General features: G+C 36.1%; 1 protein-coding gene and 1 pseudogene across 2 annotated transcripts in view; both read left to right on the top strand.

The window, feature by feature from the left end:
• Positions 1-9,270, top strand: part of LOC148043619 (transient receptor potential cation channel subfamily M member 2-like) — a 55,323-nt pseudogene extending 46,053 nt beyond the window's left edge. The window contains exons 4-7 of the transcript XR_015698090.1: positions 6,978-7,060; positions 7,716-7,848; positions 7,976-8,147; positions 8,893-9,270. The product of XR_015698090.1 is annotated as a transient receptor potential cation channel subfamily M member 2-like (transcript). The remainder of the gene's footprint in view (positions 1-6,977; positions 7,061-7,715; positions 7,849-7,975; positions 8,148-8,892) is intronic.
• Positions 9,271-10,840: 1,570 nt separating this feature from the next.
• PTTG1IP (PTTG1 interacting protein) lies at positions 10,841-25,669 on the top strand. Its single transcript, XM_087725579.1, has 7 exons — positions 10,841-11,050; positions 13,907-13,962; positions 17,569-17,677; positions 18,665-18,770; positions 21,187-21,252; positions 23,349-23,395; positions 25,433-25,669. Exons 1-7 carry the CDS (start codon positions 10,951-10,953, stop codon positions 25,477-25,479), a joined length of 531 nt encoding a protein of 176 aa, XP_087581705.1. The 5' UTR covers positions 10,841-10,950; the 3' UTR covers positions 25,480-25,669.
• The last annotated feature ends 1,985 nt before the right edge of the window (positions 25,670-27,654 follow it).

Raw genomic sequence — 27,654 nt, 5'->3', positions numbered from 1 at the left:
TGCCCAGAGTTACCTTATGGTAAGATGAGTAGCCAATACATTTTATAAATAAATAATATGACCTAAATAAGGGGGTTGATCCTTAATTTTGTTCTTCAAGGGTTGGGTTGACAATATTTAGGCACTTAAGAGGAAATAAATGACATTGGTAGACGGGAGGCCATATAAATATTCCTATGGTAATAAAAATAATATAAAATTTGTCTAAGATAATTTGCTAATTTGCTAAGTGGCAAATTAGGGTAGGCAATCTTTATGTAGGTATCATCAAATATTCATCATGATTATGAAATGGGATATTTTTGACAGTGAGAATAAAATAGTACTTCCACCCCAGCCCTTTTTAAGATTATCAGCCCAGTTTCAGAAGCGTTCTCAAGGATCTGCTTTTAAAGAATATGAATACATTCTTTGTCCTTTAGATGTTTCTATTGTTTGTTTTAAATATTGTCAGGGTTTGTATAAGGAACTTATTTAAAAAATGCCTCAGAATTCAGAGATCTCTGTTATTAATTCAGGAGCTTCAAAATCTACAGAGTTGTTTGCCTTTTCAGATCACCTCCTTCCTATGCCAACTTCCATTCTTCCTTAGCGTAACAATCTGCCCCAAATATCTCTCTTGTTTGATCTCTTTCTTTCTCAGACCAAGAATTGGACAGTATAGCTGACCATCCATGAATAAAGAAGAAATGAAAACAAGTGCAGAATGTTTATAAACAAGACAAATTGAGGAAAGCTTCTTCCTGACTGAACTGCTAGACAATGTGTGGGAACAGACAGTGTTTCCCTTACAGTTGTTCCAATAATTATTATTTACATCCTCTGTTAAATGTGCAGAGCTTTATTACTGCTCATTCATGCCCAGCAGAACAGTCTTCTTCCCATTAGGCAGAAACTGAGCATTAAAGCATGCAAAATATTTGGAGGCCAAGTCTCCTGGTTCTACCTCCACAATTTGGAGGACATCATTAGTTTTTAAAAGTTGAACCCTATATAAGAGCCCTAGAACCTAGGTTCTAGGTAATAAGAAACTTATAGCCCTCCAGATATTGCTTAACTACAGCTCCTATCACTCTTCATCATTAGGCATGTTCACTGAGGTTGCTGAGTTGTAGTTCACTCATCATTGAGAGGGTTTCATTATTTTTGAAATTTTATTTCATTCTTTCTAGATGTTACAGTACACTATAGTCCATGTGCACTTCTGCATCTACATGGTAGAAAAGTGTGTCGCCAATGTTTGTTTTCTTTGAGATGGGGGCCCTTCAGAAAAGAATTTTGGGAGTTCCTAAGTCGTGCAAGTTGCCAATTTCTGGTTTAGACCCCACAAGTTACACTCATCAGAAAGAAATGATAACCTGGACAGGAAAATAAGCTGTAATGCAAAAGCACCACCAGTAAAGTAGAGCAGTGTTTCTCAACCTTGGCAACTTGAAGATGTCTGGACTTCAACTCCCAGAATTCCCCAGCCAGCATTTGCTGGCTGGGGAATTCTGGGAGTTGAAGTCCAGACATCTTCAAGTTGCCAAGGTTGAGAAACACTGAAGTAGAGCATATTGAGCAGCAGAGATGCAAAGAAAATACTGTAATCAGCACTTTAGCGTATTTTAAAGATATTTATATGCCATTCCATAATGTAATATTTCATAATGGTTTTCAGAAGGAAATCTACAATACTTGGGAAAAATGAATTTAAGCAAAGGAATGAGGGAATAGAAAATGAGGACAGGCAACAATCAGACATGGGGACTTCAAATAAACAAAATAAAGTAAATCTAATGTATTTCATATATTTTTATCTGTTGGAGCACATGCAAAGTTCTATGAAGAGAAGCATGTCTGAGAGGCCTCGTCTTTGGACTCCCGAGCAGGTGTTTTCTGAAAGATAAAGATGAGAAAAACAATGGAAACACTCCCTTTGTAGAGAACAACTGCTGTTTGTTGAATACTGATATAAGCTGTGTTAACACTATAATATATGCCAGAAAAATAATAAGCAGAATCAGTCTTTAAAAACAGCTTAACTTCTCTAGGTTTATCTACAAATAGAATTTAGGATATATGCAATGCATATAGAAGCTTCAATGCAAACCCCAAATCCTTTCAATAATTTTGAATATAATTTTGAATTTATATAAATATATAGGATTATCATATTTCTAGATGATCTAAGATTTCTCCAGAAGCAAAGGAATAATTTTGCAACATTCTATTATTGGCATTGCCCTAAAATGAGAATATTTATGAATATTCTATAACATAGCAGTTCACTTCATGTCAAGACAATAAGGAAAGCTGGAGCACTTAGACAACAAATTATTATTACTGATGATGTTATCTAGTTTGGGTAATGAAACCTCTGCAAGAAAACAACCAATCTCAGAGAACACCAAGGACCTCTCAAATGATTAATACTTTACATATCCTTATCTTGTGTTTTAGAAGTTTCTTCCCTTGTTTTGTTGTTCAATCACTAGGTTGTGTTCAACACTATGTGACCACAGCACACCAGGCTCCCTGTCCATCACTGTTGCTGTGAGTTTGCCAAAATTCATGTTCACTGAGTGGATGACACTATCTAACCAGAGGTGGGTTCTGGCTGGCTTTACTGCTGGTTCACTTGTGTGCGCATGCACAGTTTAATTAAAACAAGGTGGCGACGGCAGCGACTGGGGAACTGGTTCGGGGGTGTGGCAGGCCTGGGTTGCTGCTGGTTCCAGCGACCCAGGCCACCATACCATTACTGGTTCAGCCGAACCGGGCCAAACTGGTAGGAACCCACCTCTGTATCTAACCATCTCATCCTCTGCCATACCTTTTTCCTTCTATCTTTCCCAATGTTAGGTCTTTTCCGATGAATCCCCTCTTCTCCTTAGGTGGCCAAAGTATTTGAGCATCGGCTTCAGTATCCCTCCTTCCAAAGAACAATCAGGGTCGATTTCTAGTTTTTTCTAGCAGGCAGTAATATCTTTCAGCTTAACTGAAAATCCATAGTAGTTTCTGAAAATGCACATTCAATCACTGTTTTTTTAATTAATAAAGCTAATTTAAAATATCAGGTAGTTTAGGTGCTTGAAAGGAAGAATGGCTACTACTTATCCTGTGACATTTCTTCCTACTTCTTCCAACATCAGCTAATCACACATTTTATTTTCCGGCTAAACCATTCCTTATGTTTCATAAGGAAGTTTCTTACATTTATAAACATGCAGACCCTCATGTGCTAACTTCAAAATATATCTGATTATATCTACATAATCTCTCTCTGCAAGTTGTTAAATTGCTTTTGGTTCTTCCTGTAAAAGTTAAAAACAAAAAGTTGTATGTTGTGGTATGTAGATACATGCATGTATGTACATAAGCTTAATTTTTTAAAACATGTGCTTTATTAAGCAAGATGCACACATGTTCACACTCTGGAGTTGCTTATTTTTAAATGGGGAACCACTACACTATGTAACAGTCACCCCTAACTAACACAGAAAGCTGTGGCTTTTTGTTTTTGTGGAAGCTGCTGCTAAGGGCCAACTAGAACCAGATTTAAGAGGTCTTCTATAATTCAATTCCAAGAGAATCTCTTAAAGGGCCTCTTCTTTAGAGCCAATTCCAACACTGGAATACTGAAAGCATGATCTGGGTACCCTTACAAAAGGACTGACTTGTGGAAGAAAACCACTCACATAGATTTATTGAAGTCAAACTGACAAGGAAGCTCCTCCATTGGTTGTGAGTGTGCTTCCTACCATTTTGAACCACAAGAGGCTTTGAACTGCTTAAGGATCCATAAAGGCTTAAGAGAGACTTTAAATACTGTAATATTTGATCAGGAGAAAAGATGTATTAATATGTGGCTGGAATAATTATATAAATTGTATATAATTTCAATGAACTACAAATATAAATAATATCAATCCAAAATTGCTGCTCTCAATCCATAATAAGAGCTGTGGTGGCGCAGTGGTTAGAATGGAGTATTGCAGGGTAATTCTGCTGACTGCCAGCAGTTCGGCCGTTCCAGTCTCATGAGCTCAAGAGTGACTCAGCCTTCCAAGGTCAATAAAATGAAGAGCCAGATTGTTGGTAATATGCTGACTCTGTAAACTGCTTAGAGAAGGCTGTAAAGCATTGTGAAATGGTATATAAGTAAGTGCTATTGCTATTTAGAAGCTGTGTTGGTCTGGACCGAATTACATACTTCTCCTTTGGAATTTTGCCTCCTATGTACTATTTAGAACAAATAAACTTCTAAAAGTTTTAATGAATACAATAATGAATTGAATCTTACAACTTAAAAAACGTTAGGGACACTTCAGTAACTTGTGCTGGTATTATTTTCATGATTCACTAAACAACTCAATATTATGGCACCATCATGTGGTCATTTATTACTTACATTATTTATATTATTTAAATTTACCTTAATCCAGGAACAAGTAAAATGATGGAAATGAATTGCTCTAGAGGTGAGTTTCATTGTAGTTAGGGAGATTCATCTCCTGAATATGTAAAACAGATTTCAATATTGGAAAATTAGTTTAGATTCATTTTGCAGGTTACATATAGTATATTACACTGTTCAAGGAAAATAGCTAATGCTCTTTTTAGAACCTAGGTATTGATTTGCCATACTTAGTTAAGGAAACATTTCCCATCTTTTATATAATAAAACATTCACTTAGAGAAAACAGTACACTACGTTAACGCATATCAAGTAAAATTTGCACAAAGATAAAATGTAACCACCCCTTGCTATCCCCCAAACTGCACCTCATGCCAAAATTGTGTTAAATTATGTTTCATCTCCCTGTCCTGGATCAACCAAGTGTTTAAAATAAGATCCAGATTTATTGCTTTCTTTTTTATATTGTATATTTTAATGGCATACAATCCAGCGCCTTTGCCTACAAATGCGATTTATATACAAATAATATAATGGGGAAAAAATAAACTGGAAGAAATAGTAATTTCAATTAAAATTATTGGGAAGAAACAACATTGTTGGTTACTTTCCAACAATTTTAATACACTGATACATTTTGATAGCTGGAAGTTAGGAGTATAATTCAGGAACCAGTTTGCTTAAGAAACCCCACTGAAAAACAAAGCATATTTTTTAAAATATTTTTTTTATTTTTGAATAAACACAAACAGACAAAACACAACAAACATCACAAAAATATCTTCCATTACAAATTATAAATAGTGTGTCAATTGGTTACAAAGAGCTTTCGTGAATCCCTTCCACAGTCATTAACTATAATTCATATGAAGTCATATGTTTTAAATCTAACATATTTATATATCTATCATACCTCAATCTTCATATGACTATGATTGTTTTTACGTCCCTTTATATAAAATATTCCAAAATTTAAAGCAAAACCACATGATGATATTCTGTTATCTATTCTCAATATCACCCAGCAACATTACATCTTTATGACACTTTCTAAATAAAAAAAATGATTATGTTTAATAACAAAGTTTCTAGACCTCCTTTCTTAATCACTGTTTACAATTTATATCCATTTTCCCTTTTATCATGTCAATACAAATATTACATTATTATCATCAATCATTTATTTAACAACATCCGTCATCATTTCATTTTTATTTTTTGGTCTTGGTTTAAATTTGACTTACTCTTTTTTTAATATTATAAGCTTTTATACATAACAGAGTTTCTAAACTTCCTTTCATGATGACCATTTAGAATTTATACCAAATTTCCTCTTATCAAACCAATACATATGTGTACATTGTTATCATTATCAATTATTTACCTAACTATATCCATTATCACTTCATTTTTAACATAATGCTCTAATTTTAACTAAATTTGACTAATATTTTGTTATTAGTTTTTATATCTCAACCTGTGTCTTTCCAGTAATAGTGCAGTCTTATGTCTTTTGCCATTTGTGGAATTAGTCTTCTGGTTATTTCTGAATCAAATTTGTGTGGACTTCTCTTTGCAACTTGTTGCTTTTTGCATATCTTGTAAAATCTCGAGACCCCCCATCCGCTTCTTTAATCAGCTTATCTTTGGTTATCAGTAGTGCTTTTGTCAAAGTTTCTCTCCTTGGGTCCATCAATTCTTTTTTCTTCTTCTTCTAAAACTTGAAATCTGGGGTAGAGTTCCTTTCCATCTATCTTCCCTTTCCATGTTCTACTCTTTCCATCTCCAACCACACCCAGTTCACTGTCAGTATCCACAATTATCTTGCCTCTTTGTTCATTTTTCCCTTGGGCTTTTAGGACTGTAACCTCCACTTTTTCCATTTGCTGGATATCTTCAATTGTTCCATCACATTTTACTGCATTACAATCTATATTTTCCAATCTCTTCTCAATTCTCTCTGTTGTTTCTAATAATTTTTGAATTTCAAACATAATCTGTTGTAATGTTATGGTTTCTTTTTGTTGTGCCATACTTCCAACTAGTAAACACTGCCACTCTAGTTTCAAAATAAGATTTTGTTTTCACTTCACTTCAGCTGCCAAAGAAGCATCCAAAGAGCACCTGTGTAAACAACCTGTGCTCTTCTCCTTATCTCTTCTGTAAACAAGCTGAAGCCTTTGAAATGCAAAGTCAAAATGATCAAAGAGAAAAAAAGAGAAAGCAATATTCCTAGGACTCAGCCTCCAACCTCCAAGTGGCAGTATAACTTTTTTCCCTCTGATGTTACTACCCTCTTTATATTCCTTTTATATCTTTTTTATATTCCAGGCTTAAAAGAAACAAAATTTCCTTACCAGATGGACACACTTTTTCTTTCTGCTTTCCTCCTGTTGCAGAATTGTCCCAACTTCAACAGCTTTTGGCTGCGCTTCTGTCGCCGGCAAGAAGAGATTCTCTTGGATATTTGTGATGTCCCTGAGATCAGCAAGACATACTCTTCCCTGTCACTATCTCTTCGGGATGGTTTAGGTCCAAAAGGATCGTCCAGCAGCAAAAGTATCAATGGTGATCTCAGAGCTCTGAGCTCGCATGTCGTGTCGTTGTGACGTCAGCTCCTGTCCCCTCCATTCTGATCTTTATAGTTGGATTGGTCTGTAGGTAAGTCCCTGTGTATGGTTATCCTATTTTTCAAAGAAAAATTTGGTGGAAGGTGGGAGGATTGGAAGGAGGGAGGATTGTTTCATTATGCTAATTACTATTTTTCAAAAATCTACCTGATATAATGTATAAAAGAAAAAGTAATCAAAATGCAAATAATTTTCACCCAGGTTTTTTTGCTGCAAATGCCCTAAAATCAGATTTAGGTTTATATCACATTCTCTCAACATATGCCTTAGAATTCAAATTCTTTCCTTTTAACTCTATATACGAGGACGTTTCATTTATATGCAATTCCCCTTTGTTAGCTCTTTGATCAGTTGGACAGAGAATTGTCCTGAAATATAGCCTTTCTGGCTAGTCTTTTCCTATAAGAGATTTACTATCCTGTTAATTCACAATTTCTCTGAGTCTTTTTCATATTTTGGTTAATATGCTAAGCATGCCATGAAATATTGCTGTAGAGGGAATGTATGCATAATCCTCTTTGTGTGAACGATTGTTTACCTTAAGAAAAAATATTACTTCATTCTGCAACCTTTGACAACAAAGATGTCCTTATAATTAAGACCAGGGATCTTTGGGAACCTTGCCCCAATGTTACATTGGTAATACAATTAATATATGTATTTTTGTTTCTATCCTTTGCACTAAGATGGTTCCCAGCAACTTTGTATCCTGGAAGAATTGTACTATCCCTAGCTTTCATTATTTTCTGCCTGCGTCTATTGCACATATTCACAATCAGTAAAACTCTTGGGCCCAAGATTATTATAGTGAAGAGAATGGTAAGTTGTAGTTTCCATTGATAAGACACCATGGAAACTTAAAAGTAATTTTTCATAATTCACTTTTTTTCCGATGACAATGCCTGAATCAAAGATGTTCTTTCTGCTTTATTTGGTGGGTTTACAGATGAAGGATATCTTCTTTTTCCTCTTCCTCTTGGCTGTTTAGATTGTATTCTTTGGAGTAACCAAACAAGCTATCCTAATCCACAACGAGAAACGGGTAGACTGGATCTTCCGAGGTGTTTTTTACCATTCGTACTTGACATTATTTGGACAGATCCCCTCCTATGTTGATGGTATGGAGTAGAGAATTATTTTATACTCTGGACCACCAAGGTTCAGTTTGTTTGACTGTGATAATGACAAACTATTCATCACTAAACATCCCACCAATGACTGTCTCTGAGAAGTGTTTGTACAAATTTCATAGTGTGCAAAAATTAATAAAACTATGAATAAATGGCTGACTGGATAGATAATTGTGAAAGATGATGCCATACCAGATAAAGCTGCAGCACAAATAGAAACAATGCCATTTAGCTTGGCTTTATATGAGAGAAGTTTAACCAAATGAAACCCTCTATTTAATCCAGTTCTGGTCTGCTTAAATAACATATGAAGTATGTGCCTCATGATACGCTCTTCCTTTATCCCAAAATAATTACATTGCTGTGTTCCAGGGCTCATATTTTAGACTGGCTATAAATAGCAAGCCAAATAACCACAAGGTCCTCAGATAAGTTGTGACCCATCCCTGGCAGCATTTCAATAGCAGCACATCTTAATAGCTGTTCATTGTGTGTGCACATCTGAATCATGTCTCCTATTTAGCACTACCTTTTAAAAATCAGATCATAGCGGGTTGAGTCATTCATCCCAAGCCTTTCTATCAAAAACTTTTTTAAAGCCTTTATAATGATAAATGTCTATTGTTTGTATGGCAATACAGTATGTTACTTATTGTGCATCAGGGAATTAGATGACCTTTCTCAAATTGCTGTAACACCCAGTGCTTGTTGGCTTTGCTATGTTTTCTAACAGGAGTGAATTTCAACTTTGATCAATGCAGCCCAAATGGGACTGATCCATACAAGCCCAAATGTCCAGAGAGCAGTGAAGCCAACAAGAAGCCCATTTTTCCAGAGTGGCTGACAGCAATTTTGCTTTGCCTCTACCTACTCTTCACCAACATTCTCCTCCTCAATCTCCTCATTGCTATGTTCAAGTAAGTTCCATATTCTGGATTCTATATTGGCTGCTCATCATAAAGTGCCCCGAGGCTCACAAGAAAAGAACATGAACATGTCTGCCCTCACATTGGTTATAACAACTATAAGCCAGTATAGAACAGAAACAGACTTTTAGTATAGAGCAGACTTTTAGCCATACAATTTGTGATGAACACCCTTTGGTGTGGGGTTGGGATAGGCTTTCAGGGGTGGGGGGATTGCAGACTACAGGAACCAGGAGCATTATTCTGGTGACCCTGAGGACACAGATAAACCTCCAAATGCTTCAAGGACCCTCTAAAAGGATGCAAATGACCAGCTGTCTGCAAGGAGTATAAACCCTTCCATTCCCCACTATCCTGTCAGAGCTGAAGAAGCTTTTTGGATGAGAAGCAAAACACCTTCAAAAGGAAAAACAAGAAAGTCCAGTTGCCTTCTGGAAAAAGCACCTTTGAGACAACCATGACCTAGATGACTCAGAATGTCTACAGACTTATAGAACAGAAAGCGAACCAAAAATACTTGGCTCAGGGGCAGATAAAGAGAGGCAGCTTTAATAAAGACAGTAATAAACAGTTCAATAATATCCATTCTTCCAATATTCTGACTTAAGTCATTGGCACTTCTGTTTATAAAATTGTATGGGCTTTTTTTGTCACTGTACTTTTTGTTGTTGTTGTAGTTGTTCTCAGCAGAAAAGGAGGTTATCAGCCATTCATACAACAGAATCAAAGTTCTCCAACTTACTAAGTATGAACATGAACATTAATATTTAATATTCAAGCAAATTTTCACTTTTTATTTTCATAATGAACTTTTGGATTTTTTTATAACTTTTATTAAAAGCAGTGTTTTTATATTTTAATTGTGTGGCCAAAAATCTCAGATTTTGGTTTCAGCTACCATTTCTCCAAATCCTGCCACTTACAAATTTGTTTGGTAAATACAAACAGGTATGACGACAGGATGGACTTCCAGCTTTTTCCCTATCTTATTCTGTTCTCTTTTTCTCCAAATTCATTTTTTATGACAGTTTCTTATTCATTGCAAAGGTGAAGACTTAAACAAAACAAACAAACAAATAAGGAACAAAAATGAAACAAAGCATAATTTTTGACCCATTTTGTTCCTTATTATATTCCACCTTACCTCCAAGAGATTAAGGCAACATGGCATCCTGTAGAACTCTTAATATTTTTCTTATACAATCCTTGGCGATTATACTAGACTGGAATCAAATTCCAACCACATAATGTACTTTCCAAATGAGATTGGGCTTCAACCTGAATTACACCATTCCACCTTTTCATGTTTTCCAAAAAGGCAATCTGGTTTGCGAATACAGTACTCAATGAGTTGAGCTGGAGAGCCAGAGTTCCTACATGTTGGACATAGGATGAAGATTTGTGTGTCTTTAACACACTGCAGCCATGTTATACATTTACTCGGGTTTGTTGAGCAAGCCATAGTAACCGGGGGAATATAAACTTTGCTATAAACTATGGCTCACAAACCATAATGGCTGAATTTATAAATTACGCTAAACATAAAATGAGTGCTTTAATAGTTTTGTGGGGTAGCCGCGGACACCAAAGAAACAGAAGCATTCAGCTGGGCCAAGCGTTACCATAAATACGGAGCCGCCCACTTTGCTTCGGGAGCGCGCACCGTGTAGGGCGGCCTCTTCGGGAGCGGCTTAGTCCCGCCCACGGCGTGCTCCCGTTAACAAAATAGTGCGCGTGCACGGCGATGGGCGGGCCCGGACGCCTCTCTCCCGGGGCTGTTTTCCGGTCTTGAAAAATCAGGGCGAGCGGAGCCGAAGAGGCTCGGAGAGGACGAACGAAGGCTGCCTTTACTTGTTTCAGTCGCCATGGGTTTCTTGCGCCGCTTGTATCTGCTGGGCTTCCCGCTGTTCCTCTGGACTCTGAATACCGTGGTCCTGGGCACTCTGGCGGCCTCTGGCCAAGAAAGTAAGAAGAGACTCTGGAGCTGCTATGGGACATGGGCGGTATAGAGGCTACGGTGGGGATTGTTTGGGAATGTCGTCGGAGCAGTTGCGAGGCTCCTTTGAGCCGCCGCTTCGGCTTTTTCTTCTCTTCGGCTTTGAGTCCCGAGTTTAAAAAGCAAAGAGAGCAGCTGGGTGTACTTTGGAGAATGGGGGAGAGGGGAGTAGAGTAGAACCGCCAGCCTTGTGGTCTGGTCTCCGGATCCCTGTGCTTGCTGTAATACGGGTGTCTGGGTGAGAAAATGGCGAGAAAGAAACCTGTAACTCAAGAGTGGACAACAGCCTGTGACTCTGCAGATGTTGAACTAAAAAGCTCTCAGCGTGCCTCGTAATTTGGAATTCATGGGAGGTGCGGTTTGTCAGCATCTGCAAAGCTGCATCTTTGTACTCCAGAGCATTGGTGGTTAATCGGTTACATAACAACTGAATTGATTTAAAACTTTATTTTTACTGTATTCAACGTTGTCTTTCCCTTTTTCAATGTTTAAAATTCAAAATACTATGAAAGTGACCCATAACAAACAGCATTCTAAAAACACAGTACCCATTTTCCCATTGTATAGGAGATGCAAAGTATCTTGCTTCAAAGTATCTTGCTTTATACCGATTAATACTTCAACTGTAATTAAAACTGAATTTATACTTCCCTGAACTCACTGGATCTGAGGAATGCAATCTGAGATGGCTTAAGTTGATAGCTCTAGAGGTTTCCCCCCCTGCCCCCCATGGCCTACTAGGATCTGGCCACACAACTGGAAGTGAACGTTGGGTGAGTGAGTGAAACCAAAATCATCCACCCCTCCTGGTTCATGTAAAAATTGTCTTCCACAAAACGGGTCCCTGGTACCAAAAAGGTTGGTGACCACTGCTCTACCCAATCCAAAAAGGGAATTGTGTATTCATGCCTCTTTGTATGCCTTTGAATCAATGTTGCTTCCTGGTGACTGCCTGTACAAGTCTCTGGTTTCTTTGTAAAGTGTTTTTGAAAGTGGTTGTCATTGCCAGTTTCCTAGGGCTGAGTGACTGGCCCAAAGTCACCCAGCTGACTTCATGCCTCAGGTGGGATTAGAACAAACAGTTTCTGGATTCTAGCCTGGTGCCCATACAAAAGTGGCTTTCAAATTGGGATATAGCACTGGTATAATAATTTACTTCTAATCCTGTTGGTTTGCATTCCTTGGACACAAACTCTGGCATTTGAGTTTAACACATTTAATTTGTATAAAGCAGGATTGTATTGTATCCATATCAGTATTATATGTAAATGAAATGTCTGTCCTGATAGTATATGTAACTTCCCGAATGCTAAAGCATTATGTGAAAGCCTTGATTCTAAAACAATGTTCTTATACTTGAACAAAGTACATATAGCTTGTTAAGAATTGTGTAAGGCAGTTTGAGAGTCAGCTTGGTGTAAGGTTAAGGGTAGAAACCAGGAGACCATGAGTTCTAGCCCTAGACCTGCCTTAAGCACAAAGCAAACTCCATGATCTTGGGCTAGTCATTTTCTCTGAGTCCTAAGAAGGAGGAACAGCAAAATACCGTTCTGATTGTTGGTAAGAAAACTGGAGGGACTTCTCCAGGAAGTCTGTGAGAATCGGACATAAATGGAAAAAACACTGCTGCTTTTGTAGAAGAGAAGCTTAACAGCTGCCTTTAAGGCAGGGTATGAAACTCAATTTCATTGAGGGCCGCATCGGGATTGTGTTTGACCTTGGGGGGCTGGTTTGGGCATGGCCATGGTGGGTATGGCCAGCTCGATGTAATTTGTGTCAGGGGTGTCTGTGGCGGCCAGAGCACTCTGCCAGTGAAAACAGGCTCCCGAACTCTACATGGGGCAGCCCTTGAGGAGTGTTCGGAGACTTCAGCTTGTCCAGAATGCAGCTGCGAGAGCGATTGTGGGTGCACCTCGGTGCACCCACATTACACCTATCCTCTGCAAGCTGCACTGGTTGCCTATTGGTCTCCGGATATACTTCAAGGTGCTAGTCGTCACTTATAAAGCCCTACATGACCTGGGTACTTGAGAGACTGCCTCCTGCCGATTACCTCCCAGAGACCCATTAGATCCCACAGACTAGGCCTCCTCCGAATTCCATCTGCTGGCCAATGCCGGCTGTCAACTACCCGGAGGAGGGCCTTCTCTGTGGCTGCTCCGGCCCTCTGGAACGATCTTCCCGTGGAGATTCGGACCCTCACTACCCTTCAGGCTTTCCGTAAAGCCGTTAAGACCTGGCTGTTCCAGCAGGCCTGGGGCTGCTGAGTTCCATCCCCACTCGAATTGGTGTGCTTGTTGAGACCTTTTAAATTGGTTTTGTATTGTTGTTTGTTTTTGTTTCCTTTCCTTTTGTATTGTTCCCCTTCCCTTCGGTTTTGTTAGCCACCCTGAGTCCCTCGGGAATAGGGCGGCATACAAGTTGAATAAAACCTCAAACCTCAAATCTCAACCCTCAACTACATTTTCGGCTGCAACGGCCTCCTGCAGCCCTCTGCCAGTGAAAACGAAGCTTGGGAGGGTCGCTCTCACGAGCTCCATTTCCACTGGCAGAGGCCCTGCAGACTGGTTCTTTGCTGTTTCCAAGGTGGCCCCCAGGCCTTGAGTTTAATACCCCTGCTTTAAGGTATAAAACAGTGTTGTATGTTGACTTACTGTTATCTCTCCAAACAAGAATTAAGTATTATTTCAAACAAATAGCTTTAATTGTGGACATTCAATCACTAAGGATCCAGATTTATGTCTCATTGTAAAACAAAACAAAGTCAGGAGATAAATTGGGAAAAATGAACATATTAACTTAATTATTAACTTATTTTTTCACAGTGGGGTGCCAAAAGTACACAAATAAAACTTGTGAAGAATGCCTGAAAAATGTCACAGTAAGTAACACAATTAGTAAACAGCTGTTCTCTAAATAAAATCCTGATCTACACTTGCTTCATGCAGTGATTTCAAGAGCATTCTAATTTAGAGCTGTTCAGATATTCTGATTTATATAACAAGTTCCGGTGTTATAAAGTACCATACCTAGTGTCATAAAAATGATTTCTGCATGCGTATAGGATATATGTACATATTTACCCAGCTTCCTGATTAGGATATCACATGACTGTAGATAGTGGGTTGTTAAAATAGAACCAGGTGACTATATCTATATATATTTTATTTAAGATTAAGAATGATAATGTAGTAGAAAAACATCTTAATTTTCAAGCAGAATTGTTTATATATATTTATCTTGCTTGTTTAAAAATATGTTGTGGAATTTCAAGAAAATGCTGCAATTTCGTTTCTTGTACTGTTATAATGCTCTGAAAAACTTATTCAAACCCTTTTTTAAATTGTTGCTAAATTCTGTTAGAAACATTTTGAATCATATAATGATCAAACCTAAGCTAATGCTGAAGAGTGAGGAAGGAAGAAACAGTTTTATTTGTTCTCGAAAGTTATATGTTAATTATACGGAAATGGTATATTACTAATGAATACAATTTAGTTTTGTAACATCAAATTACTCAGTATGATGCCTGGGGATATCAATGTACTTGCAGATATCTTCCTTGGTGCTAGATGAATTCTCTATTCCATCTGACTTTTTGCAATTGCTAATACTTATTAAAACAACAACAGGATAAAAAACTCTAGCTTCCATTATCATCATAATTTCCAAGAATGCCTTGAGGTTACAAATAATTTAATAGTGTGAGTCATAAAATGGTGATGTGCTGCTCAGCCCTAAAATGTCTACTCTATATCTGTTTGCACAATGGATTGGCTATTGTTTTAAAAAAAGTTTGTCATACAAAAGAAAGCGAATTACATGTTTTATTTCTTATTTATCTTTATGCTACCTTTCTACTTAAAAAGGATTTCTAAAAGTGCAAACCAAGATGGTGCAAAAGTAATCTTACTGAATAATATTAGCCTAACTACATTTATATTGCAGGTCTATGTATTCTAACTTTGAAATTGTCCCCATTGGGCTTTATTCTGAGAATTGGGCACTGAATGTTTCAATACTTGAGCTGTTAATTACTAATGGGCCCAAAGAGTCTCCTGCTCTGCTCTGCAGAATATGAGCTGCACTGGTGAAGTTATCTTCTTTTCAGATGAACAGAGTAAGAACCAGCGCATTTAAGAAGCATACCTTGTTCTTGCTGCTGTTTTGTGATAATCATCAGAAGGGAGAATAAATTACAGCATCCATTCTTCACAACCTTGTATACATTGTAGGTGGTAGAAATGTTTGGCATGGCACAGGATACATCAGGTCTGAATTTTGGTTCCCATCTGGTTGGAATTTACAGAATTTGTAGTCTGAAACTAAATCGTCTATTAGCGTCCTGTTGCATGATTTGTCTAGAATTAATGTTTTCGGAAGGTTTCATTCTTTCAAGCCTGCTGTTTGCCTGTAATTGTCTCATAATTGCTTTTAGCTGATACTCTGGAAATCCATTTCTAGGCATTAGTGCGAAAGACAAAGTTAAAAATGGGGAACTGAGAGAATGAGTAAACTTAAATAACATTTTGTCTTAGTTGGAAGGGTGGCAAAAAAATGCAAGACATCGGAATGGGAAAGAGTCAGACGGATGACATGTGGCATCTTAGTAGTGTGAAAGAGAGACACTGTTCTAAAAAAGAGAACAGAAAGTACTTTATTCAGAGAGAAGCTAGTGAAAGAGGAAAATGGCATAAAAGATTATTATGTATTACAGTAAAGCAAAAACATGAAAAATGAAGATCATCAACTTGTTAAAAAATTTATATGAAACAAATACTAGAGGAAAGAAGACCATGTTTACAATTGTGAAAAATAAGTTTTATTGTTTTTAATTGTTTGGAAAAATGAGTTAAACTACCTTTTCACACTTTTGAAATGAAAATGGATATGGATAATTTTTTGAAATGTATAAAGTTAACAATACTTTAAAATCCAAATTAAGTTCCATACTAGCCGAGAATCAATGCTATAGTTTTGTTGTTTGACAGGAGCAGAGAAGCCTCCTGTAAAAAATTAACATTTCATAAGGCATTATGAAGGATAGGAGTTGTAAAATAGTTTCTTCAGCAATTATTTTGTTTCCTATGGTCGCCTGCACTGCAACTCAGTTTAGCAGATCCATTGGGCAGACACTTTGGCATGTTACACGTGCATAAAGTTCAATTGGCTATTTTATACATGTGCACAATGTTGCTTTGCATGCAAACAAAATCCGAAGGATATTTACATATAACAGACAGCATTCCCCTCATTAATCCATTAAATGCATGATGGAGACAAAGTGGATATAATGACTACAAATCACTGCAAAGAAGTTAATTTTATAGTCTATATTGCTTTACAGAGTGAGCACAACAAATACTGTTTCCGACAAAGAAACGTGTAAAGCTGAAGAATCTCTAATCTTATATGAGAACATGAAAATTATAATGGTCAAATAATGTACTGTTGTATACATTAGCATAATATGAAAAGCTTCAGTTTACATTAGTAAAGTGATGCAATCTGCATGATACAGGAAATATGGAAAATATGTAACTTTGAATCAGTGTATTTCAAATAGTGACAGCTTATTTTGGGAACAGATTATTCTTTGAACAGATGGCAGTTATTGCAACTACCGGAAAATCAATGGTGGAAAAGCTGTCGATGAATATAGGAAAACAGGATGTGCAGTATCTAGTGCGGCTTAACTTTTGTAAGGCATGGGGCAAAGATTGAACAAAATTCCTGCTGGAAATTGAGAAATGCTCTGCTTAAAGTTTTAGCTGACAACCATTGACAGAGCTCACTTTTTAATTAACTCATTTGTCAGTTAAGCCTGCCTGTATGTTTGCAAGTTAAAGTTCTTAAATCAAGCATTTCTAAAGCCCTTGATGACAGATTAGGACAAAAGTATTATTCAGTTCTGGAACTTAATTGGACTCTCTGTACTCCATGGACACAAAATACTCGTACTGATTAACAGAAATCCTGCTTATCCAGAGGGTTTATATCAAACAGTTTAAGTGCTGTTTGCAAGTTTTTTACCTATTTGCTTTTCTGTTCTTTACTTTGCAAATGTTCTGGTTTATAAATTTCTGTAGGTTTTCATAATAGTAAAGGCATAATGTTTTTCGAAATGACCACTTGTGTGCTCCTTTTTTCCTTAAAATTCTGATTTGGATTTTTTTCTTTAATACCCTTGGCATAATATGTGCTAAATTCAGCATTTTGATCAGAAGCATTGCTGAATTGGTTTAATAAATAGCCTAAATGCCATACTATGATGATGACAATTGTGATTTGTTATCGTATTGATATAAATATTATTATACTGTTTATTTTTATTACTCTTTGACTCGCATGCTACTTCAAGCATGTGACAGAAACAACACCCCCTCCCCCAAATTTTTTTTGTAATGCATAATAAAGTAGATTCATTTATTGACTTCTGCAATCTCTCTTTTAACTTGTGTTATTTAATCACATTTTTTTCTTCCAGTGTTTATGGTGCAGCAGCAGCAAAAAATGTGTGGAGTATCCTGTTCGAAATATCCTCCCTCCAAGTTCTGTTTGTCAGCTGAGCTCTGCACGCTGGGGTGTATGTTGGGGTAAGTTCACTCAAGAAATTTTCTTTTAGTTGTCATTAGCATGTTATGTTTCAGACAATACCTTTCCTCCTGCAAATATTTCATATTACTGTAAAGTCTTGTAAGATTAACTTCTTAACAGAAGCTTCCAGTTTCTTTGTAACTGTACAGTTCAAATTTCCATGGGTTTCAAGATGATAGGACAAAACCTCTTTTAGTATCAGCATCTCCCAGTTGTATCATACAAATATTTAATGGATTAAAAATTTATCAATCACTAATCAATATAAATATTAAGCCTGTGGTGGTTGTATAAGGAATTGCAAACATGGTCAGTCTGGTATAGTAGTTAAAGTACTGGCCTGGAAACCAGGCAACTGAGTTGTTGTCCTGCCTAAGGCATGAAAGCCAGCTGGATGACTTTGGACCACTCTCACACGTTTAACCCATCTCACGGGGTTGCTATAATGGAGAAAATAGGAGGAAGGATTATTAGGTATGTTCGCCACTTTGGATTATTTATAAAATAATACAGGCTGGATAAAAATCTAATTAATGAATTGAAACAATATGATTGCACCATACCATTCTCTGTTTGACTGCATCATTTGGTAACTAGAAAATATGCAGCTTCTGATTTTGAAAGTTCATATTCATGTCTATAAGAGTTTAAAAAATGGGGGGGGGGAATCTTAGTGGTAGCTGATTCCCCCCCCCCCCCCATTTCAAATTTTACATTCATGACTATGAGAATTAAAATTTGGATGGGGGAAAATCAGCTGCCACTAAATATATTCAATTCTTTTTCTGCAGGGGGCTTTAATTTGCCTCCTTATAACTCATTTGTATGAAACTTCTCTAATATAGATTCCTCAAGATACAAACTTTCAATCTTTGCTTGAAATAATTTGTCTTTTTAAATAAACAATTAGGGCTCTAAATTGACTAAATGAATATTTCTTTGGCAGTTAGTTTCCACACTAACTTTTTTGTGTTTAAATATTTCAGTGAATTTTGAAGCACTAATCATTGCCATGTCTGTAGTGGGAGGAATAATCCTTCTCACAATTTTCATCTGTTGCTGTTTCTGCTGCAGAAAAAAAAAGAACAAAAAGCAAGTATCAAATGATTTTGGGAGAATTTTATATTAAAATAGCAATATATTTTACTATACTTTTTATTAAAGTTGTTTTTAAAAGAATAAAAATAGAAATTTTGAAAGAGGAGTAATGAGTAAAAAAAAGAGAGACAAATGAAAAATGGCAATAGAACTTAGACTTACATACTGCTTCACAGTGCTTTACAGCCCCCTCTAAGCAGTTTACAGAGTCAGCTATTGCCCGGAATAATCTGGGTCCTCATTTTACTGACCCCAGAGGGACCGAAGACTCAGCCAACCTTAAGCTAGTCAGGATCAAACATCTGGCAGTGGACAGAGTCAGTCTCCAATGCTGCATTTTAACCACTGTGGATCCCCCTTAAGTTATAAAGAAGTAGATAAAATTTATAATTTACTCTCTAAGATTATTATCTAAAATTGCTTTTTTTCCTTGTCTCTTTTTTGGTAGAGCTGCTTTTTTTGTTATATAAAATGTCCCCTCATAAAAGCTGTACTTGTGCCCCGAACCGTCTTCATGTCTGTACCTTTATTAAATATTTTTTAAACTTTTTTCAATCATCCATTACAGCTGCTTTCTAAAACAATGTTTCATTTAACCTCCCTTTGAAAGAACGGATTTTTTAAGTGCTGAAGGCTCTGGGTTCTGCCTGAAAAGGTCTTTGGCGGTATCTCCACTGCCAAATTCTTAAATTCTTGAAAAAGATCTACAGGTTGTCCTTGAGTTATGATCACAATTGAGCTCAAAATTTATGTTGCTAAGTGAAACATTTGTTGTTCATTTTGCTCCATTTTATGACCTTTTGTGCCTCAGTTGTTAAGTGAATCACGGCAGTTGTTAGTCACACTGTTGTTCAGTGACTCTAGCTTCCCCATTGACTCTGCTTGTCAGAAGGTCGCAAAAGCTGATCACATGACCCAAGGACATTGCAGTGGTCATAAATATGAACCATCTGAATTTTGATCATGTGACCATAAGGATGCTGCAACTTTCGTGAGTGTGAAAAATACTCATGTCACTTTTTTCAGCACCATTGTAACTTTGAACGGTAACTAAATGAACTGTTGTAAGTTGAAGACTACCTACACTGTACGTATTTGAACAAAAATAAGTATATTTTTTTGCACCACCATTTTTGTATCTCCATGCATCCGCAATTCTAAGTTGTCCATATTTTTTTAAAAAAAGAACTCTTGATAATTTACCTTGTGTCATTTTAATATCTTTCTCAAATAAACCAATCTTTTTGTGGACACATTACACCGTTCCAATCTCCCATTAAAAACCAGCTTTCATATGGTAAGTCGGTTAGTTTATCCCAGGGGTCAGCAACCTGCTGCTCTGGAGCCACATGTGGTTCTTTCATCACTCTGCTGTGGCTCCCTATCACTCAAAATATGCGTCACAACCGCCAATGTGTGACACCTGCAGCCACACAATTTATTGAGCTTTTCTACTCGGTAGGCCAACCATGGATAAATCCAAGAAAATAAAAGTTTCAGAAGAAAACAGAATGTTTAATTCAATTACATATGCTAGTTTTGTGGCCACTACAGAAATTGTCAGGCATCAGAAGGGTTTTGTGACTCCCAGTGTTTTCTTTTCTGTGGGAAACGGGTCCAAATGGCTCTCTGAATGTTTAAGGTTGCTGACCCCTGGTTTGTCCGTAAGTCCTTTATAAAATGTGATTTTAGACTTATTTGGAACATAAATTCCCTTTGTCAGTGTTGGTCCCATGCAAATAGCTTCAATCCAACATATCTATATCCTTAAGGTTTTAGTTCAGTCTATTTTTGTCTATTTTTAAATGGCACAATTGATCTCACATTACACTTATCATCATGTTTCGTAAATTCCACTGCCTTTTATTTTTGATGTTGAACAATTTTCATTCCCACAAAGATATGGGAGATTTGGTCTATTTATTTAATCAATTTCAAATAGCACCAAAAGCACTTTCATCAGAATATTAATCTTTTTACATTTGTACCATACCATTCCCTTTATTCATTCCTCTCTCTCTTAAACAAAATATTTTTGCTTTGTTTTAAAGTGTTTAAAATATTATTTCCCTTTTTGCTTTATTTTCTGTAATTTGGAAGGAATGCTGGCTCAGTAGGTGGCTGTTTTCTTTGTCCTGCTGATTTCAAAGACTTTTTCAACTGTAAATTTATTGTATCTGAAAGTGATTAAGAAAGTGTTTCCAAATATGTTGCCAGCCAGAAGTCACCACTGGTGCCATTCAACTCCTCAGTGCCCTTTCCATTCCTTCAGAGACATTTAATCAGCCATAGAATCTTACCTGGATGCCCTAATGGGAGTCTATTTTTGGTTAATGTTTTTAATGGTTGATGAGTTCGTAATATGGAATAATGACATATTCCAATCTGTTTGCAACCTTAATTTAAACAGGGTCGATAAAGAGGATGAAAAGGCTTCCAGGGAAAGAGAGCAAAGAAGAGTTCGGCAGGAAGAAAGGTGCGTTCTTTTTAGTTTATGGATGCCAGTCAGGCTTGCTTTTTCTGGTCTTTACGTCATTTCATGCAAATCATGAAATAAAGCTTGCTTCACAATTGGATGTTTTCTTGAAATTTTGCACAGATATGATAAATAGGAGTGTGCACAAAAAAGGAAATGTGTTTTTCCTTGTGAGTGAAGCAAACTTACCGTGATTGAATGTTTGTCCAAACTGTTTCCCATTGACAAAAGCAAAACTTGTAACAATTTCTGATAAGACAAAATCCAGGGTGGTTTTCCCTCCTCTACTTTTCCATTACTCCACTCCTCCTGTGCCCCAGTCTGCCTGCCAATTTTCTCACCATTTTCCTTCCCATAGCTGCAGTTTCATTTGAATCCAAGCATGATTCACCTACTCACCCTTTCCCTGATTTTTACCCTGTCTACCTTCACAGTAATTGCTGATGTCCCTGCCTTTATCCCACTGTTTACCATTCTGGAAGATGTCTGCGTAGAACACTAAGCACAGATGTTTAAGATCTCATTGTAGGAGTCCAGTGTGCCCATATATGATGAATTATATGAAAATTCCATACTAGATTAACTGCATATGTGCATGGTAATATATCTGTAAAATCTGTCAGAATTATCAGTGTCATTCCTAGATCTTTTTACACCTATATAGTTGTTAGGTAAGCTCCCCGTTGGAAGAGCGAGTGCGTTCAGGGAAGCGTTGTGAGAGTTGTGTTGGAGAACACACAAACCAGCATACAGAGAGACTGCAGTTTAAATAGGATTTTACTTTCGTGGAAATAGAGGTATCAGAGTCCATCAAACAGTCAGACACGGTTAAGACAGTCAGTCATCAATGTCTTTCAGTTAAGGGGTAATCCAAATAACATAGTCCATAATCATACAAACAGTCCGGTACACAAAGTTTGCTAGCAGTTGCAAAACTTACAATAGCTCACACTGATCACTTTATGGCACCTCTAACAGCCAGCTTCCAAACACTCAGACCAGATCAGCATCTAACAGTGATTCTAGCTCCATCTTATGGCCGATTGAGGAAACAGCAACCAATCACATTTTACAGCATGATTTAAAGAAACAGGTATAGCATTGTTACATGATTTACATATTGCCAACCCAACCGTTAGATTATATTCCTAACAATAGTAATGAATAGAAAGTTTGAAAATGTGAAGGTTCTTTAAAAAGCAAAATTCTTGCATAAAGGATTCTACATTATTCAAAGTATTCCTGAACTTTAAAATTATTAGATCTGTATGCTGGGTATAAAGCGCCTCATTTTCTAAATATATCTTTTAGGGGAAATTATCTTAATATAGGTAAGTCTCTGTTGTGTTCCAAGTTCTCACTCTGGTCCGCTCTCCTAGTGGGAGCTGAGCTCAAACCTGATTGGTTGTCCTGTCTAGTATAAAAGGAGCTGTCAGAAGGGCGATCAGCTGTTGCCTGTCACTGAGCTGTTGCACTGTTAGTGCAATGTTAGAAATAAATGGTTAGCTTTATTTACATCTCTGTCTCGCCTCAGTTCTTGCCCCCTTCATGTTCTCAGTATAGAACAGTCTCAGTTCTATTTTTTTTAAATGATTTGGACATGAATGTGTTATTTTTTAAAATTTAGTATTAGGGATGTACCGAATGTAAAATGTTTAGAACAGGCATTATAGGATAGTCTATATTTGGACTTTTTTAAATGGACAGCTTTTTTATTTGGACAGCTTAAATGGACTCCAGAGGATGGTAGAGGACAGGAAGGCCTGGAGGAACATTGTCAACTAACAAAACATATTTGGACTGAAATTGTGGAAGTAGTTTTGTGCTGATCAGATTAAATGAAACTTTTGGAAAATCGCTGCATTATATATACTTACCCGACAGTTTTCATTACATTATTTTGATGCTTGACTGGAACATGTTTCCCTCTGTCACTAGCATGTGGAGAGGTTTTCTGGTAATTGTCCAGACTATGTTATAATTCTAACACATTATACTTTTATTTATTTATTTTTGTTATTTGCTAGATAAAGGGTAATTCATTTGGAGTGCCTCTTCTTTCTTCCATAAAATAACATGCTTGATCTTTCCTACAGGAGAGCAGAGATGAAAACTAGACATGATGAAATCCGGAAAAAATATGGTAATGTGTACTATATTTTATATCTTTTTAATGTAAAGCCTGGTGGCTCAGTGGCTAAGCCGCTGAACTTGTCAATCAGAAAGGTCGGCAGTTCGGTAGTGCGAATCCCTAGTGCCGCATAATGGAGTGAGAACCCATTACTTGACCCAGCTTCTGCCAACCTATCAGTTTGAAAGCTCATAAAAATGCAAGTAGAAAAATAGGAACCACCTTTGTAAGGAAGGTAACAGCATTCCGTGTGCCTTCGATGTTTAGTCATGCTAGCCACATGACCACGGAGATGTCTTAGGACAGTGCTGGCTCTTTGCCTTTGAAATGGGGATGAGCACCGCCCCCTAGAATTGGGAACGACTAGCACATATGTGCAAAGAGAACCTTTACTTTTACCGTAAACTATCTTATATCATGATATTTTTGTTACAAAGAATGTTGCTTAACATATTGGTGGGATCTGGGTATAAAGCCTCAAAATAGTTTTCAGGAGTATATTTTTCCTTTCATGACTGATACTTCTTGATTCCTCTAAAGTTGAATTTGAAAGGGGTGGAGGAAAACAATTACATTGTTATTTGACATAGTAAGAATGGTGTATACTGACTGGTTTCAGTATTTGTGTTTCAGTGATTGTGATATGGACTTTGAAGTCTTGTTTAGTGTCTTATCTAAAGAATGTATAACATATTTCATATACATATTAGCTGATATTCAGAATTATAAAATATGTGATAATTTCTTTGCAACTGAAAATGCATATACTTGCGAAAACATTTTTACACAGTAGATATAAATATCTTAACTGTAATAAATGTTAACAATTGTTGAAAAACAAGTTGCTAATTTGAAGATGTTGAGCAATTTCTTTTTTCTTACTGTACCATATCATTACATCTGCTATCTGAGTTATTAAATATTGACTATTGTAGGTTCAGGGATAGTATAGATTCAAGCAAAACACTCCCATTCTCATTGGAAAATGTTTATTGCAATAATAAAAAGATATGCCATAAATTACATGAAACCTGCTTGTTTTATTTTTTTCTACCTTATTCATACTTTATGTATTTCCTACTAATTACTATGGCCTTATTTTATCTTGATATTCTTAATTTTAATCTATGTTATAACTTTGTTTTGCATGTTAGTCTGTTTTCTGTTTTGAGGTCCCTTATTTCTGTACCTTGTTTTGTTTTTTAGTTTGTGTCTTTCTACTTAAAATTAATACTTTAATAATTTTAAATCTGTCTTCTCTGTCCTATTTTTATCTTTAAGAGCATTTCTGCTGTAAGTTCTTCATACTTTACTCCTTTCCCAGCAAAATCACTTGTTTATTGATTCCAGCCAATGCACTGCTGTCTTTTCTTCTGACCTCATGTGGTGGCAAAGATCTACTGATAGCAAGAGAGTGGGATTTTGTATAGGTGCCTTATTCCATGATCTGTCCCAAGTCCTCAGTGCTGCCTCTCTGTTAAATTTATGAGGCATCCTTCTTTTCACCATTGGGTTGCTGGCCCTCTGCAGCAATCTTTCACTATCCTTGCATGCCCATATCTACATTCCTAATCTCTTCTGGCTACTATCTGGTATCTGTTTAAGGTTCTCTAAATCCTGTTTCTGACAATTATAACATACTGTGGCCTTCATTTTTAGTAATTGACAACTAATTCCTGTTTCCTCTTTTGAGTGATCAGAATTGGAGCAGATAGCTAGAAAGCAGAGCTTAAGATTTCTTCTTGTCCTTTGGAGGAAACCCGTCTCTTCAGCTCTCTTAAGACTCTTAAGTCTTAACACTGGATTTTATTACATGGGTCTCCTGACTTCATTTTGGAAGCCAAGAAAGAACTGGCATGTATAACATAAAAATGCCCAGCACAATAAGAAGTTTTAAGTCTTGCTTCTAGCTAAAATAAATGGGGTATGAAAACACTTGGGGTCTGGAAGGACTTCATGATAAGGCCAACCTCTGTTCCACTGCCTTTTAGACTTTGCCACATACCACTGATATTTTTAATGTTCTAAATATGTATTTTTTTCTTTCAGGTTTGTTTAAAGAGGAAAATCCGTATGCCAAATTTGAAAATAACTAAGATTTATTTTGAAATACTCAAATATCATCTGACAGTGCTGTCTCTATAATGTACAGGTGTGAAAAAAGATATGTACATTAGATGCCTTAATTGCAAATAGAAAAATGGTCTTAATGCAAGATGGAACTGACCATAATTACAGTGACAAAGACTGAAATTGATGAACAAACCAATATACCTCTAAAACTCTGGAGGCTGCAATATATTCATGTTATTTTTTTCCTAACTATTAAGCAAATGCTTGTGCTACTATATTTTGCTTTTTGTGCATTATTCAATTGCTAGCAAAGTCTTAAGCCAAATTTATTGATAAATTGGGACAGGATGGTGCACATACTGTATCCTTTTCTTCTGTGACCAACAGTTTGAGACATTCTAATATTAATAGTAGAAATAAGGTTTTAAAAATCCTAGGAGTTTCCTATACAAAAATATCATACACTTTAATAGTTTCTCTGGCAAAAGTGACTAAATTACTCCAGAAAGAAATTGCTTTCAAAATATTTTTGTTATCATGGAATTCTAAAGGTCTGCACTTTTATAAATTGATTCTGTATTTCTTTGCAAAATATGTTTAGTCCTTCTCTTTTGTGCCTTTAAAAATCTACCATAGAAGTCATTAAACTGAATGTTAATAAGATACTGCTTTATACTTTATACTTTGGCCATATGCATTTAAACTGTAAAGGTTCAGCTATATTCAGTCTTCCTGAACTACTTTAATATTGTAATAAAAATTTGCCAAACTGTATAATGTATAATTATATCACATTGTAGCCTTATGTATCCAAATGGTAACTTATTGTATAATGTCAGAAAAAATGTCCTTTATAACCACAATGTAAGTTTATGTACTTTTAAGTCTTATTGATAAAATCTTTCGGCTTGATGCAATAGTCTGTTTTCAGACAATTCTACATTTTGATCTTATGCACTGGAGGATAAACATTTTTATTTTTTTCTGACAAGTCATATCAAGACTAAGAAAAATTGATTTTGTAGCATTTAATGTTAATTGGAAAACAACTATTTTGAAAAAAAACATTTAAATAACTTTTTTTTAAAAAGGGGTACTTATAATTTACAGATTTTTCCCCCTGAGTATTTTACTTGAGCTCTTTACCTACATGAGAAATGAATGAAAAAAAATAAAACACCAGAGAATTGGTTGAAGAATATGGAACAACATTAGCCTTATTTTTTTCCATCTGAAGACAGTTAAATAAAATGTACATGCCCAGAAATATATAGTATTCTTCTGTAGTCCTATGAGTATTGTGTTGTCAATTGTACAGTAATTATAATTCCTTTAAAATGTAAATCATGTATTTACTCTTCAGTTGACTGTTTTATAAAAGTCACAGTGAGGTTTCTCTAGAGCTTTCCCCACTTGAATATATATATATTTCCAAAAGATAGAACACTATATTACAAAAAACTTTCATGCAAATCATTTGTCTTGTTAAGATTAACAATAGTGAAAAATGTAAAATATTTGGCTAACTAAATAAAAAGTTACCATAACATTTTAAAATCTCTTCCTATTAATCTTTAGAACTCTTGATCTTAAAATGAGAACTTGCATTTGAATGTAGCATTAGGCAGTCTAAAAACATTTTCATGAACTTATCTAATAGAAGTTAACACTGGAATTCCTCTTAAAATATACCTTAATCTTGATGCAAAATTCATCTTAATGATGAATTATTAATCTGTTCTTCATTAATGTTAAGGATTTCAAAGGATCTTTGAGAACATTATCTGGGTTTTGGTGATCATAAATATTAGTCCATTGCTAATAAAGGTAATCAGTGCCCTCTTCTGTTATTGTAGGTTACTGCTCTCTTTTATTATCCTACATATCCTACAAAACTATTCTCCTAATTGTACCTTGATTGTGCTTCCATTTGGACCAGAAATGTCATAAAGTATTTTCTATAGAAGACATCTGGATGGGGTGGCTACTGTTGGAACTCTACAGCTTATATACAGATTGTAAACATTTCTTTTAAGCAACTATATTTTTAAATTATTTTAATGGTATTCCACGTCACCTAGATGTAGCAAAATGTGCATTAAATTCTTGAGATGAATAACACTGTAGAAACAATTTTTATAAATTCTGCATCAGAATTCTGGATTGATGAAATAAGGTGTAAAAATTATAACATGCTA

This window comes from Thamnophis sirtalis, unplaced genomic scaffold, assembly GCF_051295495.1.
Source record: "Thamnophis sirtalis isolate CommonGarterSnake01/CBP01778 unplaced genomic scaffold, rThaSir2_p1.2 scaffold_11, whole genome shotgun sequence".
Taxonomy (NCBI): domain Eukaryota; kingdom Metazoa; phylum Chordata; class Lepidosauria; order Squamata; family Natricidae; genus Thamnophis; species Thamnophis sirtalis.
This window is presented reverse-complemented; position numbering and strand designations above follow the sequence as displayed.

Excerpts from the sequence above, each read along its gene's own strand:
- PTTG1IP (XM_087725579.1), top strand. The coding sequence starts at position 10,951 with ATGGGTTTCTTGCGCCGCTTGTATCTGCTGGGCTTCCCGCTGTTCCTC. Across the intron at positions 21,253-23,348 it reads AGAGTTCGGCAGGAAGAAAG|GAGAGCAGAGATGAAAACTA; the intron begins GTGCGTTCTTTT and ends TCTTTCCTACAG. Across the intron at positions 23,396-25,432 it reads TGAAATCCGGAAAAAATATG|GTTTGTTTAAAGAGGAAAAT; the intron begins GTAATGTGTACT and ends TTTTTCTTTCAG.